The following is a 20,964-nucleotide window of genomic DNA, read 5'->3' as shown; positions in this document are numbered from 1 at the left end:
TCTCGCTGGCTCTGATGCTCCATACTGAGGCTTTAATTCTGAAGACTGTTGGGATCTGTCTAAGTTCTGCAATACTGTTTTATCTTTGAGTACAGTAGATACACTGTGCAAACACTGTGTAATTATGTGTACATAGTTCTATACGTAAAGAGATGCGGGCAAAAAGAGGACGACACACATACCCTCCATTTGTTCATCAGTTTCTCTCTCAACTCCAGTCAATACTAATTAGCCTAGTTAAAGGTCAGCACAGGCCTCCAGTGCAAGTCATGTACTGTAGAGACCAGTGTGCCAAAAGGTGAGGAGAGACGCCAACAGAGGAACACGGCCATGTGTTTCCCGGACTAAAATAAATGCTAAATTAACAACCTGTTGAAATGAACAGTACAGCTTACTTTTTAGATGCACAGATTTCCACATTTCTGATTACTAATTACAATAGATTCTTGTCGTTGCTGTACAACAGATTACTGTTCTAATTATATAACTAGCAAGTAGCTATAAATGCATGATAAAAAGATGTTTATATGGAGATCAGTGGAATTTAAAGTTTGATGATTTTAAGAAACACAATAAGTTGTAAAAATGAAGACAAACTGGGTGTGATTTGTTAAATCATTGATGGGTGCATGGTTGGGGAAATTCTCAATAGAATTTTTTGGTTAGAATATAAGCTATGATTAAATCAAACTGCTATTAAACGTATTATTTTCAGTAAAGCAGTTCATTGTGTTAAGTAGAAGTAGAACGTGTCAGGAAGAAAAGGGATATACCACTGGCTGCTTACTTTCAAACAGTTAAATAGGGATTTCCATCTTAAGCCCCATTAAATCTCACCTTTGAAATACAGGACCTGTCAGTGCCAAAACTTTACTGCATCAAGGGTGAATATGAAACACTGCTAACTATGGAGAACGGCATCACGCAGAGAAGACAGAAAGAGGGACTGCTCTCAGAGTTAGAAGTTTGAGTGCTTCAGCACCATGGAGAGAGACACAGTGGGTCATTGGGTTTAATGTCTTCAGGTCCATGGATAGTGACAGAGCCTGCGATGAGCCTTAACGTGGGGCAAAAGGTCTCATTACTACTTCGCTTGGGATGGGAAATGTAAGGATGCAAACTTTTCATAGTTGGTTATAAGCAGTGCTGTGAATGGAAAACATTTCAAATCAAGCTGATATATTTGTACTAAGGGAGTCTGATTTCCCCCAAACAATATAAATTCCGGGAATTTGTCAAGCCAATCTTGTCATTAAGTTGCACAGACATCTCATCCCGAAGGAGAAAAATTCATTTTGTTGAGGTTCCAGTGTATCATTTGTGACTGTTTGCAAAGCCCTACAAGCTTTAAGCTCAACAAAGAATCTTGTTGTAACACCATGTCAAATTAAATGTCTAAAAATCATTTTTTTTAAATATTTTTTATACATTGCAATTAAATTGGTGCTATACAAATAAATAACTATATCATGCAATTCTGACAGATAGATGAATAGATGGATGGATAGATACACAAGTGTAGTTGGAATTTCATTCTATACAAAGCCAATATGAACTTCAATGAACTGTCCTATTTTTGTACGTGTTATTTGATTCATTTTATCCCTGGGTGAGCGAGTCCTGTTTAAATGCAACATGTCTTCAGCTGGATTAGGACAGTTGAAGACAACGGCGGGCTTTTTATTTTGGGTCAGGCCTTCTTGAATAAGTCACTGTGATATACTACTCTTGGAAAGGATGGTGGGGCTGAGCAGGAGTGCCTTGATCAATGTTATCCGCACAGCACTGGATCAGTTGTACTGAGTGGCCTGAGGCCCAGCCACTGTAGCTGCCATGCTGCCCTCATTACAGTAATGATGTCCCAGTACACAGTTTCCACGTGAGGCCCCATCAAAACTCTGACTCTGTCTGTACATCATACGCTCTCCTCCTCTCTACTACTTATGCACACATTCATATACAACAGAAATAAGCACCAGTTGGAGTTGGAGTCCTTGCTGTAAATCATTTCCAGTACAAACTCACAATGTGTCAGTGGTATAAAACATCAAAAAAAGCTGAGCAAGAACGAAAACGTGAAATCAAACAGAAATGGCACAGGGTGTTAAACCTTTTCTATTATATATAAAGACATGTGATGCAGTGAATTTCTGATATTGTATGCATGGTATATGTTAGTGGATTTTCACTTTACATAAATAGACTTCAAAATTGATCTTGTGCCACACCTGTGTCTTCATCAATGGTGAAAGTGCCCAGCCCGCTGCCTCCTCTGACAGAGTACCTCAGGACGGCGTCACGTCCCGTGTCGTCGTCCTTTGCACTGACTGTCAGCACACTTGTGCCTGCACGGGAGTTCTCTTTCACTGAGCCTCTCACAGCAAAGTCGGAGAAGTAGGGTGCATACAAATTCTCATTGACATCCACCACCTGAAGAAGTGTAAAGATTTATGTTAATTTTTTACCTTAAATTGTGTAGAACTAGTGAAGGCAGATATGTGTAGTATTGCATTTCATTGAAAAACAAAACACGACAAGGCCAAAAAGGACTATGTCGCCTTTGATTACTTATGGCTTGCAGCTATAAATTTCCACTAACAACATCATTTCCTTCAGGATTTATTTGTTCATTAAATTATTTAGATTGCAAATGTTTTGTCAAAGCAGCTTAACTGAAAAAAATAACTGAATGAGTTTAATTTCATTGACCTGAATTGTGGGGCATACAACTTGTCTTTAAACAGTCATAATATTGAGTTATTGTGGGCTCGTCTGGGGAGGGTTAGTGCAAAACTCTGATCCTATTGTTGTAACCCAGTTATTTCTCTCCTGGAAAATGAAGAAATATCGAACAATAAAGTCGGCACAATATTTAAAAACTTGGAGTGAATCAGAGGAACAATCAGCTTCAATGCTTCATTGATGAATCTGATCATAGAAATGTTTCTGGGGAAAAAGTGTGTGTTTGTGTGTGCGTGTGTTTTACACACCTCCACCTCCATGAACGTCTGACTGATGAGGCTGGGTATTCCCCTGTCTTCGGCGAGCATTGTCAGGTTGAAAAACTGTTGTTTTTCAAAGTCCAGCTCTTTCCTAATCCTCAACACTCCACTTATAGAATCGACCTGCACAAAGCATTACAGTCCCATTCATCAAAATGTGTCAATAAAAAGAGGATCACGGTTTGTAAAAGTAAGGACAATAGAAATAGTCACATCACCTACCTCAAAGGTGCCATTGAAGTCATTAAGCAAGGAGTATCGGACCTGTCCCCCAGGGCCAATGTCTGGATCTTGAGCCTGCACCCACGTAATCACAGCCCCTGGCGGGAGGTCCTCAAGGACCCGAGCACTATAGCTGCTTGGGATGAAAACTGGGGCGCAATCATTGACGTCCTCCACTATAATAGTAAGGGTAGTCACTGAAGACCTTCGAGTGCCTCTCTCAGCCTTGTCTCTCACTTCAATCTTCAATATGAACATGGAGAAGGTTTCTCTGTCCAAGTGGCTCGCAACAAATACACTCCCTGTTTCGCTGTCAATGCCAAACTGGGGGACACTGGTGAGCATGACATAGGAGAGCTGTCCATTTGGACCAATGTCTCTGTCAAATGCACTAATGGTTATAACTTCCATGCCAATCGCAGAATTTTCTGGAACAAGAGCAGAGGGATTGTCCTCATAGAACTGCGGGTCATTGTCGTTTGCGTCCTCAATGATCACGGTCAGTAATCTCCAATTGGACATCTGAGGAATGCCCTGATCATAGATGGTGATATTAAGGAAGTAACGATCCACTCTCTCACGGTCCAGGGACTGTAACACAGTAATCAGCCCATTCTCCATGTGGATTTTAAAGCAGTTATCGTTGTTACCATCAGATATGGAAAAGAGAACACGGCCGTTGAAGCCGGTGTCACCATCTCGGGCTCTCACTTGAAACACACTGGCGTCAGCAGCAAGGTCTTCTCTCACTAAAATACTAGTGGGTAAGGCTTCAAACTGTGGAGCCTGTTTGTTCATGGAGAAAATGTCTGCATATATCTCACCTGTTCTTGGTCGAGACATAGCAGACACTTTGGCAAGCATTTTTTCAGCCAGCAACTGGGCTACCCTGGTCTCCCTGCAGTTGAAGCCCTTGGATGGCATCCTCCCCCTCACCACAGATACATTAACGAAAGTAGGATCAGAGAACATCTCTCCATCTGTTGCAACAATTTTCAAGTTGAAGACCCCACTTTTTAAATTATCCACTGCCAAAGATCTTTTTAACGACAAGGCCCCGGAGTCTTGGTTCAAGTCAAAATAATCTAACTCATTCCCGGATAGTATTTTGTACGTTACCATTCCTAGCTCATCCATGTCTACAGCTGACAGGGTGACAATAGTCTCCCTGATCGGGAAATCCCGGCTTATCATCCCTCTGCAAGAAACACTCTCAAAAAGAGGCTGGTTGTCATTGATATTGATCAAACGAATTGTGACGTTAACTTCACTCTCCCTTCTGTAGGGTGAACCCCAATCAGAGGCCCGTACTGCAAAAGTATAGACATCTTCTGAAGACTCAAAGTCCAGATCTCTTGTTATCCTAATCTCCCCTGTGTCCTGATCTATGCTAAAAGGAAAAGACTGTTCACCACTAATTGCGAGGGTGACATATCCATTCTCCCCCTTATCGTCATCCACCGCTGACACCACAAGAACAACAGTTCCTACAGGTAAGCTTTCGTTGACCGCAACGTCGTAGAATGGCCTGTTAAACAGGGGAGAGTTATCATTAGCATCCTCTATGGTGATTTGGACCCTTGCTTGCTTCAGACTATAAATATCAACCACCTCCATCTCCATGAAATCCCGTGATATCCTTGTCAGCTGCCTCGTGGTCATAATAACTCCAGTCAAAGGGTTTATATCAAAGTACATTGGATCTGAGAGGCTGCTGAAGCTGTAATTGACACTCAGAGGAGCTGGGGAGATTTTCACCACCTCTACAATAGTGCCTGGGGGAGCTATTTCACTCAGCTTGACTACATAAACATCCTTCTCAAAATTCGCCAACACAGGCTCTGGTTTTGTAACTAACAACTGCACAACTTGTGTATTTGAGAACTTAGGAGGTGTGCCCCTGTCTTTGGCCTGGAAGGTTAAGTTGCAGCCGTAAGGGAATGAATCCCAGTCAACTGTGTCTGATGATTTAACCCTGTATTCATTCCCGACAGGTGATCGATCCAACACAAACTGTTCAAACGGGTCGCCCTCAATGATGGACACCCACTCTACATCCCCTGATACCCCATCGTCTTTGTCCTCTACAGTCACTATGGCATAGATTGGGTCCTTGTCCAGCCACGATGGAGCGACTGCAACTGCACTGATAACAGGGGCAAATTCATTCACCCGACCCACGCTTAAGAAAAGCTTGGCAGTACTGCTGATACCATTGTTCCCATAGAGTTTCATGCCTCTGTCAACCACCTGTACCTCATACTCAAATTTGTCTTGTTTATCTATTCTGGGCTGACCTGTTAGGGTTATGAGCCCACTGGTTGGGTGCACAGCGAAGAGATCAACTCTGTTTTTAAAGAAGTAGTAGAACTCTCCATTGGAGCCCATGTCAGCATCTGTGGCTGTTACACGTCCAATGCTGGCACCCAAAGGGGCACTTTCAGGGACAACGAATGAATATGAGGTTGGGGAAAAAAGAGGTCTGAGATCATTGGTATCCAAGACCTTGATATAAACAGTAGCTAAGGCCTCTAGACCTCCTTGGGCAGATGCCTTAACAGTCAGTGTGTAATTGTCCTGTACTTCCCGATTCAAAATGGCCCCACTGCCCCCGTTTGTTCGTACACGAAGGAAACAAAAATCTCCCATTAAAAATGCCTCAGTCTGAAAGATTCCCTCGTTGTCTCCCGATTCAATGGAGTATTTTATGTCTAAAGACCGAGGTGGCCCGAGAACGATGCCCATTTTGATCAGGCTTCTGGCATAGGTTCTTGCAGCAGAGTTTTCAAAGATGGTAGCATTATATGCAGGCTGGGTGAAGAGAAGCAGACCTTGTCCTGCCCTTGTTTCTGGCAGGAACTGAGCATGGCGTAAGGGGAAGCAGAGGAGGAAAAGGCATGTGAAACGGAAAAAGAGAGAGAAACTCGGTGGAGGAAGCATATTTCCCCACCGATTAGGCTTCATCACTATTCCATCACCAAGTCACCCTATAAATGGAAGAATAACAAGAAAATAGATCTGGATTCAGTTGGGGATTTTTTTGAATAATGCACTCTGCATGCTTAAAGATGACATGTCAGACAAAGCTTTAAAGATGTTTCCTGGTTTTGTGTCACTACGGGGCATGATAGCATATTCAATGTTGAACTCAAACAGGTTGCATTAATGCTGATTATTTTACCCTGGAATGCACAGGAGCAAAGAATGACAACCCTTAAAACAAAGCACATCAATAAACAGTGAAACATAACTTGCTTCCAGTTGAAATGGCTCAGGGAAATTCCCTTTTCATACAATAAACATATGAAAACATTGTTCTTTTGACAGTGTCTACCAGGGTCATTAATAGGCTACAAACACTTTTTGTTTTAAGGTATTACCATCAAGTAAACTCGGATACAAAGCCAGCTAAAACCCATATTAAAAATTAAAACTGACAGAAAATAAAATTAAACTGAGAATTGTGTGGCCTTGTTTAAGATTAAATAATTACTTTTTAATTTCAATTACTTTTTTAAAACAAAGTAATGACACATTGAGTATTGCATGTAACACTTTGATAATTATAGCAAACAACTTTGAGATCAACTTTATTAGATAACATTATTGAACTGAAACAATGGAAATCGAGCCCACCTTTTGCAGGACGTGCAGGACTGATTCCTTAACTATTTATCAGCACCAAAAGGGCTGTCAGATTTGAACGACTCAATTCACAATTCAACATAGGAGGACTGTCCCGGGAGATCGTGCATGCATCTCCCTTTGCAGCTGCACAAGCAGGGGAGCTCTCCTCCGTGGAAAATCTGCGAGTTTGTGAGCTTACGCCTGGAGCTACAGTCTGGGCATTAATTAAGAAGGCTGAAATCTATATCTCATATATGCCATACTCACACATCTCGGCGTGTCCTCCCTTCAGACGAAACAGCTGTAATCATTGAAAGGAAATCCTTCCACATCCTTTCTCCAATGTAATTCGAGGGGGAAAAAGAAAGAAATATAGAAAGGGATAAACGCACAAAGCAGCCGCGTAGAAGTCGATGGTGATGCCCGAAATGGAAAATTCATGTGAACATATCCCGAGAGGCAGTTGTCTACTAGGCTGCAGCCATCCTCGTATAAAACTAAATAGCTATTGCCCCAGTTTCATGCACCTGACTACTGTATCCCTGAGTGCAGTGGCTTACTTCGGTTCAATCTAAAATAGTTCACGCAAAACTGACGTCAAAAACCTTTTTTAGGTGTTCATTTGCTGAAGAGTTCGGGTCCGAAATAAATGTGTATAGAGAACATGTCGCTCAGCGCCAAGTTTGGAAGCGGTCAGCATCAGTTGTCGCTTGTGTGGGACCGCTGAGCGCTCACAGGATGGAGGGGGCGGGCTGGGCACGCTCCGAGCTTTGCCGAGTTTAGCCGACAATATCCGGAAGTGAGGCCAGTGTAGTTGTGCAGTACTTGTAAGGCAACGGTGGCGGCTCCGTATCTCACACAGAGAAGCTTCCAGTGGTTAGCCACTTATTAAACTAACTCCAGTCGCCGCTATGTCTGTTTTGTGTTACAACAAAGGATGTGGACAGCGATTTGATCCCGAAAATAACCCAGACGGTGAGTAGTATGACGGTGAACTATCGCAGTGTCCTGTAAACTGTCTGGCAAGCTAACGTTAACCTTCGGGTGCTCTGGAAATTTCTAGAGTGTAGGCCAGGTGTGCCCATGTTAGCTAGCTAACCTGTTTCTATCTGACTGGACTTAATACACATGTAACTTAAATTATCAATAATGTTGTTGCTAATAACTTCTGGGTTTTAACGACACGTTGGCCTGCACGTTGTTGTTAGCACGTGAAGCTCAAGCATTAGCAGGTTAGAGAGTAACATTAGCTTTTAGTGGAGAGTGTCATTGTCCCGGGTAAGACACAGTGAACTGGACCGTAAAGCCCTTCAGAGTTTGCCACAGGAGCAAAAACTTGGAAAATACCCATCTAACGTGCATTCATACGTCAATGAACCGCTCTCCAGGATGACAGTGATCATAGCTTCTTCTTTTTTTTTTTTAAAGGAAAGGAACTTTGTCTTTCAAATTGTCACCTGAATCGTTTAAGTAGAGTCTACATATAATGTATGATCACACAAAAGAGGCACAAATAAATAAAACTAAACTTTTTGACCCATGATTCAAACTAATTGAACTTATTATATAGTTCTCGTAGTAAGTCAGTAGTGTAGCTTGTTATAACTAACACAGCAGTTTGCCTGCTGAAGCACACAGGGATGAAACGCTTCATATTAAACGCACACAACAACAACTAAGGGCTCCATCTGACAGATAAGGTCACATTGTGTTTTAATAAGTGGGTAAATCTTTGACACTGCTTACAGAAACAACAGCTGCCTCAGAAAACATGCATATTTAATGTCACTCTTAATATTTGTAGGGGGGGAATGGATGCCCTTCCTAGTATTTAACGTCATGGTTTTGACTTTGTTTTATGTGAGAAATAGTGGTGTCTTTTTTTTCCCTCCCTCCACATTTAGTGATGTATCCAAATTATTATCTTGTTTTCTTCAGGAAAGCTACTTCCAGAAGTTGTTACTCCAAAACAAGACCACATGTATGAGGCGGTGTAGGGGTTAGATCTTTGTCTTGGTAGTTCACTTTCCTTATTTCTTTGTTTCCGTACTTGAAACTTACTTGAAGAGTTTGCTCACATCCTTTTTTATGAAGCCATTGATCTTTATGTATTGAACTATAAAAGTGATTTTGTTGGCTTCATCCCTACGGTAAAACCTCCATGACATCTTTGTGCCTTTTGTGTTTGAAATTATGTCTGCCTTTTTTTTTTTTTTTTGTAACATTGAATGTCTGACAGTGCACACAAAGTCAGGTTGCATTAGCATTTCAATCAGATGTCTCTTTTCATAAAAGAGACATCGGGTTTATTAACATTACCTCTTGGGGCATCTAAGAGGAGTCTCTGAGGCCTCTACATGGAGGGAGCAAAGTTCAGGCTAGACTTAATTTATTCTGTCATTCAGCCATTTTTATTTGTCATGTATTTCACACTAATTTATCTATAAGGGCAACTTCTTGGGTAGAGGACTTTTTTCAGAATGGTGTTGTACTTGCAATTCAAGGCAAACTGGTGTAACCTTTTGCTCTTTAATTTCGGAGATGCTTCGAGGGGACTGTTTCATCTCTGTAGCTGAGCTGAAGCACCTCAGTCTGTACAAGTCACTTGGACAGTTGAAGCATGAAGTCAACATCAAACACTGCTGGTCCAAGTCCTTACAGAAGGCGCCACACATTAATGTTGGGGGGGAAAGGAACACTGGGCATCACTCTTGTTGAATGGACTTTTTGAGTAAGGGTTCAGAATCCCTTGAAAATGTCTCAAGAAATCTGTTTCTGTTATTCAAAAAAAATATTGGAACACTCTGTGAATTCACTCTGTGAATCTTTTGCAAAAAAAACCCCACACTTTTAGAAATGACTTTTCTCACTCAGGCAGTCTTTTTATGTCACCGCTCATTTTTCCTTTACAATTAAATTCTGCATATTTTTTTCCCCCAGATGGCTGCACCTATCATCCGGGAGTGCCCGTATTCCATGATGCATTAAAAGTAGGAGTCCTGACAATGAAAAATATTTAATATAAACTGTTATCTGGTCAAACTAATTATTTCTCCGACTTTCTCCAGGGATGGTCCTGTTGCAAGAGAAGAACTACGGATTTCTCAGACTTTCTAAGCATTGTTGTGAGTATTTGTTCCTGGGTTTTTTTTGCATCCATACTTTCAATCCCCCATCAACATCTCTCCATTGTTTATTGTCTTCCTGAGCATTGAATGCCACCTTTTGCTGTGGCCGTGACTCTCATTTCCTGTGAGTGCGATGCAGTGACTTTGTCTCGTGTACAGGGCTGTACAAAAGGACCTCACAACAAGGAGAAGCCTCCTGAGCCGGTGAAACCAGATGTGACATCATCAGGAGGCAAGGACGCAGATGACCAAAAACCAAAGTTTGACGAGTACATCATTTCCGCACCAAAACCTCAGGAGGCGATACGCAGACCAAGGTTACTCATTTGTTTTAGTTTTTTTTAATCATCTAAAGAAGCTGAAGCGAATGATGAGGCCATAGTAACGCAAAAAAAAGTGAAACTCCTTTTAAATCTTCAAATGGCCTTAAAGCGGATCCACACATCCTCTGTGTTACAGATGACACGTTCTGTATGTGGTCGTGATCAATATCAATAAATCGGGCTTTACTTCGGAAGCCTGATTTTAAACAGATCTTGGTAGTAATGTATTTTTCATATTACAGTTAAAAAAAACCTGGTTATTAACAAACCTTAAAAATAAAAACATACTTCTTGTTACTCAATTTTGTCTTGTTGAATTCATGATTTTTGTCTTTGCCGTTTTAGTCCTGACGAGCTGATGGTGAGAGTGCAGCATAAAGTGTCGAGCTCCCTGAAGCAGGCCCTGGAGAAACTTAAACTCTCTGAAAATACAGCAGAACAGAAAGGTGAGTCCATAAGCAGAGCAAACCCTCTCTTTATAAATAGCCTACGATCATTGTATTGTTAAAGTAGACAGGAAGGTCATGTCGACACTGGAAGTTAATGGACAGCCGCTGGGGATTAGCCGTCACCTGTGTCACTCACATCATGGAGTTTTGGAGTTAAAGCCGACAGGACAACTCATCACAACTGCAGATGCAATTTTAAAATGCTCGTTTAAGTATTGGTGCCAATTATCTGTCTGTGTTTATTCACTTCTCCGTCTTTCTAGAGGAAGAAAGTGACGAGATCAAGATTGGAACATCTTGTAAAAATGGAGGATGTACTAAAGTAGGTGAATGTGACATTACTTTCTCCAGGGCTTCAGGAAACACAGCTTCATTTTTGTTATATTTTCTGTCTCATTGATGCTATTTGTTTCATTGTAGGATCAGCACAAAATGTTTTAACTTTCCTTTAATTTCTGCCAAATGAGGGTCTATGAGCAGAGGTCAGTTAAATTAAATAATACAAAAACAAACATGATGATCCGAGCTAATCCCGATGTAAGCATTTTAAGTCTGATGTGTTACGCTCTCCCTTGTTGTCCTCACCCTCCTCCACATTTGCTCCGAGACAAATGAACAGCAAGAAAAAAAAGTTTGCCAGTTAATCGGAGCTGTCAGAGCAGAAACCTCTCGATTAAGGAACAAATTGTGAAGGGAAAACTGCACGGATTTGACGAAGCATCGAGTTGGACTTGATGATTTACATAAATAAACTTCAACAGATTTTCTTGAAAGCCGTGTGATCTTCTCTCAAGGACTGCCTGCGTTTAGTTGATTAATCAGTTGAGGTCTGGAGAACGAAGTGGAGCTTTTATTTTGTCTTTGCCCATTCACCTCTAGAGCTAGTTCTCCATTCATCTACAAAGGACAGCACAAGAGACATCTTTTAAAACGTGTCTTCTGATATGCACATGGAATCAGAGTATTATAAGTTGTGAAAGACTGAAGCGCCATACGTGTGCAAATCAACCATGTTTGTAGTTTTTATATCAAGAACAATCTGCCTCAGTCCTCTGATCCGAGCTTTTTATCTACAGAGTTTTGATGGACCTGCAAGCGACTCAGACGTCTGCTCATCACACCCTGGTTTTCCTATCTTCCATGAAGGGTCAGTACTTTTTTTTTTTTAAACCTTTTCTTTTGAATATTTAAGTGAAATATTAAAAACCTTCAACTTCTTATCTCTGTTTTTCATTGCATCGACATTCAGGACAGATAAACCTTAAAACTGGAGAAGAAGCTCTGGGGCCATGTTTCTAGTTTCCTGTTTGTCTTGTTCACTCGCGCGTTTGAGTGACACTTGTGCGTCTTTCCTGCCTCTCCAGGATGAAATACTGGAGCTGCTGTAAGCGGAAAACCTCCGACTTCAACACTTTCCTGTCTCAAGAGGGCTGCTCCAAGGGGACACATGTATGGAGGAAAAAAGACACGGTAGGTGTGCCTGTTAGACAGCATGAGAGCCACGGCTGTGACGCCATCTAGTGGTGTGTTGCAAACGCTTCTGCTGTACAGAAAATGCTGGCTGAATGTGTCCAGTAATGTTTTTGATGGTTGTTGTTTTGTTTAATATTTCAGGGTAAGAAAGTAGTTCCATGTCGATTTGACTGGCACCAGACCGGTGCACAGGTCATCATTTCCATCTACGCCAAGAATGCCGTCCCAGAGCTGAGCTTTGTGGATGCCAACAGCACAACGGTGAGGGATATGCTCGCCTGTCAGTTTAAATCTGTCCATAGTTTAAGGGCTTATATTTTATTAGTTTTCATAATCTCTTTTCTTTTTTTGTCTTTCAGATCGATATCCATATTTTATTTGAGGGAGAAAAGGAATTTGCGCAGAAGTTCAGCTTGTGGGGAGTAAGTATCGCTATGTCATCTTCGACCGGGTGTAAAACGTCTCATTAAATCAAAGACATAGAAGACCTGTGTCCGAAAGCATCCAGAGTCACACCCGCTTCTCTCTTCCCAGGTGATAGATGTGAGCAAAAGTGCAGTGAACATGATGGCCGCAAAGATCGAGGTAGTCCTGAAGAAGTCCGAGCCCATGTCGTGGGCTCGACTGGACCTCCCACCCCCCGTCCCCCCACCCAAGGAGAGCGAGAAGAACAAGGAGGAGACTGAAAGCGAAGACGAAGATGAATGATTAGGAATTACAATGCAACCATGGAGTTCATTTTTTTAGCTGAACCCAAGGCTGTGCAGTCCATTCCTTTTTAATCTTTACAGTCTGAACTTTGGCCTCTACTCTTTAAAGTCACATTGTTTTTACCCTGTCATTCTTTCATGTCATTCTACTTGATTTTTTTTTGTCTGCTTTTCCAAACGATTTTGACCTTTTAATTGGTTGTTGTATATGTTGGAATGTTCGGGACTCAAAGTATTTTTAAACAGTTTTTCACTCAAGCACTGAACAACATTCAAAGGAACAACCACGTTTAGTTCACTTTATTCAGTCAGATGAATGTGTTATGTACACTGAAAGTCATTGGATAAATAAACCCATGCACATAGACGAGAGCCCAATGTGAGCACGCTTGATCTCTGACCCATAAAACCTTTCATATGGTCTATTCCCAACAAGTCATCTAGTGCTACTGGTTTCTGTTTCAGCACGATTGAGTGAAAGATTTATTCCACCTTCAGAATAAAACTGATCGTTCTGCTCAGCATAAACACCTTTGTCACAGATATATACCTGTGTGATAAAGCTGCTGTAGTTTGAGGGGAAAATCTGGAATTCCAACACTCTTAATAAAATGTGTCCTATGAAATCAATTAGTTCCCAGTTTCAGTTCCATTCCCACTCAAACCTTTCCCAGTTGTATTTTGAATTGCTTGGTTTTTTTTCCCTACATGATTATATCTGATGTATATTTTGTACAAGTTAAATCTAAAAATGATCCAATCTATTTATCTATTTTCTTGTCAACACATGGCGCAGTTTCAATAATAGGAATGTACTGTCTATCTGGGAATGCCATTTGAACACAAGGTATTTGAAGCAAAGTACTGTATAATTAAAAATGCCTTTCCAGGCAGCATGTCTCAAGGATTGGAATGTATGATTATATTTGGCTGAATGAAGCTGTGACGTAAGGAGAAAAGGATGATGGAACCAATTCATCCATTCAAAATAAACTGTGTTGAACTTTTTTTTAAAACAGGGCTAATCTGTGTGTAAAGGATTTGTATCCCCTTGTCAATATTTCTAATACACATGATTATAAAGTGGACTAAGAAGAACTCATCCAATAGTTATGGACCTGTCAAGTTAAAACATTTCTCTCTGATTTAAGAAAGCGCAACCATTAAAGCTGATGTCGCAGACGGCAAGCAATGAAGGAACTGCCTTATATTTAAAGTCATCAAGTTTTCAAAAATATTATGCAAGGCTGAGTTCTGAAAACTAAACTGTTTGGATGCTAAAGTGACATCTCAGACCTTGGCATCTATGCAGACAATCAAGTTGTGTTTTCTTTCCCACAAGCATGTCTCAGAGCACAAACAATCAATTTAATGTTAGGCAAATAGTGTGGTTCAGTTGACTCCCACACAAGATAATAAAAGAAAAGTCCCTCAGGTCCTCTGAAAAATAGAATTGAAGACTTCATGTTACTCTGGCAGTTGGAAGCATGTAGGATATGATTTCCCTGCATCCAAGTCTGATGCAATAAACTGCAGAGCGTGTTTCTTTTTAAGCTAAATCTACTTTAACCCATGAGAATAAATGTGGAAAGTCATGATGACAGAAACCATATAAATTCCTGTAGACCATGTCGGGAATTGTCTAATCGGTAGAATTTGACAAGTCACAAGTTGTGGGTGGAATGCACCTTTAATATAACCCATTTAAAAAGTTGCTACATGCATTTTTTTACACTTTTAATACAGTTTAAATACAGTGCCATTAACAAAGGTCATCACAATCATCAATATAATGCATAATTCACAGTGCTCAGGAAATTAATATTCATATATATGTGCTTTATCATATAGGGTGGTCTGTGCCTTCATATAGTTGTCTGGTAGCTTCGGGGGTTGCTTTCCTCTGTGACATTGCCCAGGATAAGTGGTTGTCTCTCTGTGATGCTGTCCAAGATAATTGGCTTTTTCTCTGGGATCCGGAAAAGTTTAAATAAGTATGCGGTAAAGTATTGGCAGGGGTTGTTCCAATTCCCCATCGGCCGCAATTGATATCGCTGTTTAATCTTTAAGAAAGCAGCAACCAGGGACACTGCTAAAATTCCTCCAACGAGCCCTGCAAACAGCAGCCAGGGCCACACATTCCTCAATTCATCCAGGTAAGGTCGCATGGCTTCTGCTATCCGCTGGTCTGGAGATAAAAGGGAAAAAGCAGTTAGAGAAATGAAGCTAACTCGTTTCACTTGACTTAAAGTTTTAATTTCTTTTTTTTTGGTTTAAGAGTTTGTAGGATTTCTAACAAACAAACTGTGAATATAACAATTCAGTACGTTTTTTCAGTAGGAAAATAGGAAGCACCACTTACTAGAATTTAAGAGATTTGAATATTCATATCCCAGCTCTTTGGTTGAAATAAAGAAGTCTCTGTTTCTGCGGAGGGGCAGGTAGGGCACCATGTGGTATCGGGCGTTGTGTCCTATGGGAGCATTGGACTCTGGATACTGTGCTGAAGATGGGTTATGCCTCCTGAGCCACTCCTCAAAAATACTTCCAGAAGAAAAGAAAGAAAAAGAAACACTCCAATGATTTGGTGCAAGTGTGTAGGTGTACTTTAAATACAAAACATGAAAGTGTCCATGCATGCCTAACCTGTCAACATAAGCATGGTGGAGAAGAAATATGGGGTCATTTGCTGAGCCCTGGACTGAAGACATGGATCCATTCATGAAAACATGGAGAGCAGCATGCATGTTTAAACGAGGGCTGTTTCCTATCCCCGTCTGAGGATCCCCGAATCCTGCAAGATAATAAAAAAAAAATACAAAATCAGCTTTTCAGCACACAGTTGTTTGTGAAGCAATGGAATTTGTTGTAAAGCAAATTCAGAACAAATTGCTGTTGAGCAGCAGTGAGCTGTGGTCAAACATTTGAACTGTGCAGATGAAACTGTGGTCTAGAGTTTGGTAGAAGTTAAGTTGTTGCACATGACAGTTTACTTTTAAAAATGTTAACACTAGGATGGTTACTATTGCTTCAAGACCACAGGTCCACATGGATGGAGTATGCATGTCTTATAAGACAGATTCACAGGCTGGATAGAGGAGAAGAAGAACATATTGGAAAACCAGATGAAGAGGGCACATTGTCATTTCAATGACAATATGAACCCCAAAGATTTTTTGCATCGGAAACTCAGCGAACTAAGATAAATGTTTTTTTTTTTGTTTTTTTTTTAAAAAGGTGCATTTAGGAAATAATTCGTCAAACAGATTACTTATTTTTCTATGATTTAAGTAAATATATATAAAAAGGTCTGCCCTAAATTAACCAGGGAAGCGACAAAAATCTTTCAAAGCTTTTGGGGTCTGCACTTTGTTCAGATAGTTCTGCAGTGAATTCACATGTAACACAAAAAAAAAGTTGATCAGTTTTCATTCAACCCATCCTTTTGTTAGCAGCAAGCACATGAGCCTCAGCAGACGTGTGTGATGCACAAAAAAAACTATCATTAAAATAGATATCAACAGCTGCTCTTTTGGGTTACTGTTGACCTCCGTTTCTCCAAATGTCACATTCAGTGAATCCCTGAAAGGAATTACTGTTCTTTGAAGCTTGTTGGAGGCAATGAGACGGTGGAGAGACTCACTTACAGGGCAGATGAGAGAGGAGATGTAAGTAAGATCATACATACATTATGTGAGCTGGAGTTTTTCTGAGACCGTTGTGTATTCTGTTTTGGCCATAGAAGGCAATCGTTTTCAGAATGACAGCTCACAAATGACACTATCGGCAATTTGTCTTGCTGCCAAAACAGAAACGAAGTTAGTTGCTGGCTAGTGACCATCATTTAGCATTCAGCTAAAGAGCCTCATATCTCCCGCAGGACAGGTCGAGATTAATGACACAGATGAAAGTACAGAGAATACTGAGCTTTCATTCATTGAGTGGCTAAAAACAAAACTGATGACATTTCTTTATTCTTTCTTTCCAAGCTAAATCAGAAAAAAAGCATTATCAAAAGTTAAATCAACTGGTTTGACATTGTTTTCTGTGTTAACAGCCTGATTCTGCAGCACATCAGTGGCATGATAGTCAAATCTAATTTATGTATAAATAATTTAGAACCAGATCATGTAGTTTTGCTTTAGAGGTGTTCATGCAAATGCTGCAGAATTGAATAAAACAGATGATGGAGCCTCTAAATAGCTACGCAGATATAGTTAACTTACAGAAGAACCTGTTACAAAGACACATTATGTAAATAGAGAAATAGGGAATATGTTTCTTCTTCTGTTGTGTATGAATCAACTATATAATACACATTGTTTTCGTTTTCTTGTTTGGCATGCAAGAAGATATACTGGTTGATATTTATTGTGAGTGCATCTTGAAAAATCCTCCACTTCTCCAAACTGTATTCCTCTGACCTCTGCTTCACTTAATAAAATGCTCGATTAGCTCTCAGATTTGTGTTTTTCAATGTGCACACCAGAGAGAGTTCAGAATAATTGCGAAATCGGCATCACATTAAACACTGAAGTGACAAGTCTTTTTCAGTTTCAGTGAAAGGTTTTCATTTATTAAAGTAACATGTCTTTTCATCAATAAAGTCATGATGGCAATAATCCATGAGTTACAGCAGTAAAGGAAATATAGTTTCCAATAAGCAGTATGTCAGTGTATATTGTACTAAATAAGTCATTTTACCAGCTCCTTGTGGTAAATAAGATATACCTATACTGTATTTAGGCATTATTAAAACAAGCATGTTTTTCTGATTGTAAATCTTGTTGGCATTGGGGATCATCCCTGTATTATCAACAAGAGTGAAGTGAAATGTAAACTGAAGCAGCCAAGTGAGGAGCAGGAAGTGTGTGTGTGTGTGTGTGTGTGTGTGTGTGTGTGTGTGTGTGTGTGTGTTCGTCATGCTTGTCTTACCTTCCAGAGTGTTCCTGAAGCTCATGTTGGCACTGCGGTCCAGGGCTCCAGTGTCATAGTTGCTCAGACTGAGAGCAAACGCCACCTCTGCTGAAGTTGGTAACCGTTGAACTAAGTTACGGTTATGGTTTCCAGGGTTACGGCGCAACGGTCCTTCTTCGCTGACATCACATAACACACCTCTAAGACTGTACTCCTCTGCTTTGGAGCAAAGTACCTGATAATGGAGAAACAAATCCTAATAGTTAATTTCTATACAAGACATGTGTTTGTTAGCAGCGAGTTTGGCGAGGGTCCTGATTTGAGATTGACTCTGATAGAACAAGTGTAGCTGCAAATCTCACCTAAACAAGCTATAAGTTTATGTTAATTATTTTGATTGGGTTCCAACGATATAAAGTGTTGAAAAATAGTTCTTTCAGGACAAAAGTTTACAATCGTATTTTGTACAAATGTTTGACTGTGTAGGATTAAGATTGAGCTTTAGACAATATTTTAGAACAAAATCCTATTTCAATATTTCAACTGGAAAGTCAGTCCAGTTACATAATAGGCCTACTGTAGACTACAGATGAAAAAAAAAAAAAGAACAAAGGGGGGAGAAAAGTTTTTGCACCTCAAGAAACTAGAGTTGTTATTTTTACCTGCCAAGAAGAGAAGACTGAGCCAGGGCTGAGAAAACTGGGATCCTGGGGGTTACTGCCCCCCATCAGCTCATCTGTGCACACATCACATGTCTCGGCATCTCTCCAGTCCCAGTACGGGATGGTAAAGGTCATATCTCCAGTCAGCTTCCTGATCTCATGCTCCCACAGCAGCAGGTACAGACGGTGCCAGGGGAGGAATGCAGGGGCCCAGTGAGCAAAGTCCACATTGCTCCATACATTTCCAGGCCCGCCTAACAGAGCCTCCCGGGACACGTAGTAATGTAACCACACAAACACATCATACACAGACACATCAGCAAACATGGGGTTAGAGCCGTTTTCCATCTCCTGGTATGTTCCTGTGGCCACAACATAGTCCCTGCTGACTGTCTGCTTGGCCAGATTCAAATAGGACACAAGCTTGATCTTCTCATCATGGGATAGGTGAAAAACATTCCTCCTCAGAGACGCCCTCCACTGAGTACAGTTCTCCCCATAGTAGCCAAACTTACAGTCGAGACAGTTGTAACCCATGAAGTTCCCCTCACACTGACAAGTCCTGTTGTAGAAAACCAACGGCCACTTCTCCCTGTCGTCCAAACCGGAGAAGGGGTACTGCGGCCCATCCGGTTCCTCCGGCACCACCACATCCTGGCAGGAGCCCCGGCCCGAGCTGACTCCGCAGGGGGAGCCATCTCCTTCCCAGGCCGGGCAGCACTCCTTGGAGAGAAGTGACTCCCGATTGGCACAGAGACGAGGAAACTGTTGATGGGAAGGTGTACAAAATGATATCAAACTAATAAAAAATAGGGACCACATCATAGCAGGACAGCTGTCCCCGGCAAACAAACCAAACACACAAAGTGGGAGAGCCCATGTGAGTCACACTGCCTTAAATTCTTCAGGGTTTTTTTTCTTTCCGGGCACCCCCTCCTCTTTGTTGAGCCAGTCACATGCTGCTTAACCTCAGGGTGAAGCTTACATCGTGAGGGGCGGCAAAACTGCCTCGATGCACACAACCCGAAACTGCAGCCAGACTTCATTCAGGAAAAAAAAAACAAAAAAAAAAACATTGCTCTTTTGAAAGTTAATTGAAGCATTTTGGCAAGGGGATTTGGAGTTTAACTTTACTGCCAAATGAGGTGATGATTGGGAATATTACTACGTCCAGTATGTGATCTAATGAAATAAATAACGTTTTAAATACCTAAAGACATATAAAACATTGTATGAACTGTCATGTTGAGATCTATAAATGCATATACAAGGATGATTTTACGGAGATTTGTTTTGCCAGGAATGTGGTTGACTTTCCACACAGGATCAACAGATTAAAAGAGGCACATACCTCAGGGATTGTCTTCAATTACAACCACACACACAACCGCAAATAGGGCTTAAGTAAACTGTTTTTCCTGCCATTATGGTATGAAAATCACCATAAAATCCTCGGATTACAGAGTTGTTGAGGATGAACCTTTTCAACCTTAAAAGATTTTACAATTGCAAAATGCATCATGCATAAACTCAAAACAGAAAAACTAGCCAGTTGTATTTTAAATTTAAAATGTATTTTATTTAATCAATTTAATTGCATGTCTGTCTTAACATACTTCTTTCTATGTTTTAGGGTTTATTTTTTGCTGTTTTTTGTATGTAATAACCTTGTCCCAGTGTGACATCAGTAAAGTACACACAGTTATCAATCGAACAAAGAATCTTTACTTTTGAAGAAGTTTTTTTTTTTTCTTCACTTCATGTGATACCACTTCACTACATGTCATCACTCACAACATAAGCTCACACCGGAACTAAAAACAAAGGATTGATTGAGGACCTCCTGATAGGGAAACAATAATAAAGGCCAGTCACTGAGATTATGAGCTGTTTGGATGTAAACTGTTTTCTGAGAAAGGCCAGAAGGCATTACATTTCCTGATTCCTCTGAAAAACGTTTGTATAGTTTTAATCTCTCTCTTTATCACTATCTCATATGACTCGCTACACCTGAGAGACCGAATGATGTCTGACCTTTGGTCTCATGATTGTGAGACTGTTTGCATGTGACTTTCTCAAGCCAAGACAAGCCCGTGATTGCAAATAGTATGGACCCCACTAGAGGGCGCAATACGATCACTTCCCAGACTATTCACCTTCTTAAAATTCAACAGTGATGTCCCGTCGTTCTCTCAAGGCAACCAACGAACCACAGTTTTACAAACAGATATTCTGTTTGCCTTTGTTTGGGCTCCAATAAGGAATCCCCTCTCACAGAAACAACTGAAAGCTAGACTTTATTTGACCTCAATTTTTTTTAGATGATCTAAACAAATGATAATTAGGGTTTTTTGTTGTTCATAAGTCAAACCTCTCACTCAAAAGGAAACACACATTGAATTGTAGAAAGTATGTATTAAGAAATGAGCCTGGCCAAACCTTCGGGCAATA

The 20,964-nt window shown here is 40.7% G+C and overlaps 3 protein-coding genes across 3 annotated transcripts in view; 1 reads left to right on the top strand and 2 right to left on the bottom strand.

Moving 5' to 3' along the window:
* The window catches only part of fat3b (FAT atypical cadherin 3b), a 64,326-nt gene extending 56,787 nt beyond the window's left edge, over window positions 1-7,539 (bottom strand). Inside the window, exons 1-4 of the mRNA XM_079355768.1 lie at window positions 7,119-7,539; window positions 3,225-6,211; window positions 2,991-3,125; window positions 2,229-2,430 (exon numbers count right to left, since the gene is read on the bottom strand). Of these exons, the coding sequence (XP_079211894.1) occupies window positions 2,229-2,430; window positions 2,991-3,125; window positions 3,225-6,188 (3,301 nt within the window). The 5' untranslated portion in view covers window positions 6,189-6,211; window positions 7,119-7,539. The remainder of the gene's footprint in view (window positions 1-2,228; window positions 2,431-2,990; window positions 3,126-3,224; window positions 6,212-7,118) is intronic.
* A 119-nt stretch (window positions 7,540-7,658) lies between these two features.
* chordc1b (cysteine and histidine-rich domain (CHORD) containing 1b) lies at window positions 7,659-13,839 on the top strand. The gene is made up of 11 exons (XM_079355771.1): window positions 7,659-7,826; window positions 9,792-9,841; window positions 9,920-9,976; window positions 10,139-10,296; window positions 10,648-10,748; window positions 11,015-11,073; window positions 11,828-11,898; window positions 12,116-12,221; window positions 12,366-12,485; window positions 12,584-12,646; window positions 12,759-13,839. The coding sequence occupies exons 1-11, from the start codon at window positions 7,763-7,765 to the stop codon at window positions 12,930-12,932; spliced, it is 1,023 nt and encodes a 340-aa protein (XP_079211897.1). The 5' UTR covers window positions 7,659-7,762; the 3' UTR covers window positions 12,933-13,839.
* An 815-nt stretch (window positions 13,840-14,654) lies between these two features.
* Window positions 14,655-19,352, bottom strand: LOC306831855 (tyrosinase-like). The gene is made up of 5 exons (XM_079356100.1): window positions 18,514-19,352; window positions 17,870-18,086; window positions 15,581-15,728; window positions 15,297-15,478; window positions 14,655-15,122 (listed from the first exon to the last, which is right to left on the bottom strand). The coding sequence occupies exons 1-5, from the start codon at window positions 19,336-19,338 to the stop codon at window positions 14,800-14,802; spliced, it is 1,695 nt and encodes a 564-aa protein (XP_079212226.1). The 5' UTR covers window positions 19,339-19,352; the 3' UTR covers window positions 14,655-14,799.
* Between the last annotated feature and the right edge of the window lie 1,612 nt (window positions 19,353-20,964).

The sequence above is a fragment of the Symphodus melops genome (assembly GCF_947650265.1).
Source record: "Symphodus melops genome assembly, chromosome: 11".
NCBI lineage: Eukaryota > Metazoa > Chordata > Actinopteri > Labriformes > Labridae > Symphodus > Symphodus melops.
Note: the sequence above shows the minus strand (reverse complement) of the source record. Positions and strands in the feature narration are given on the sequence as shown.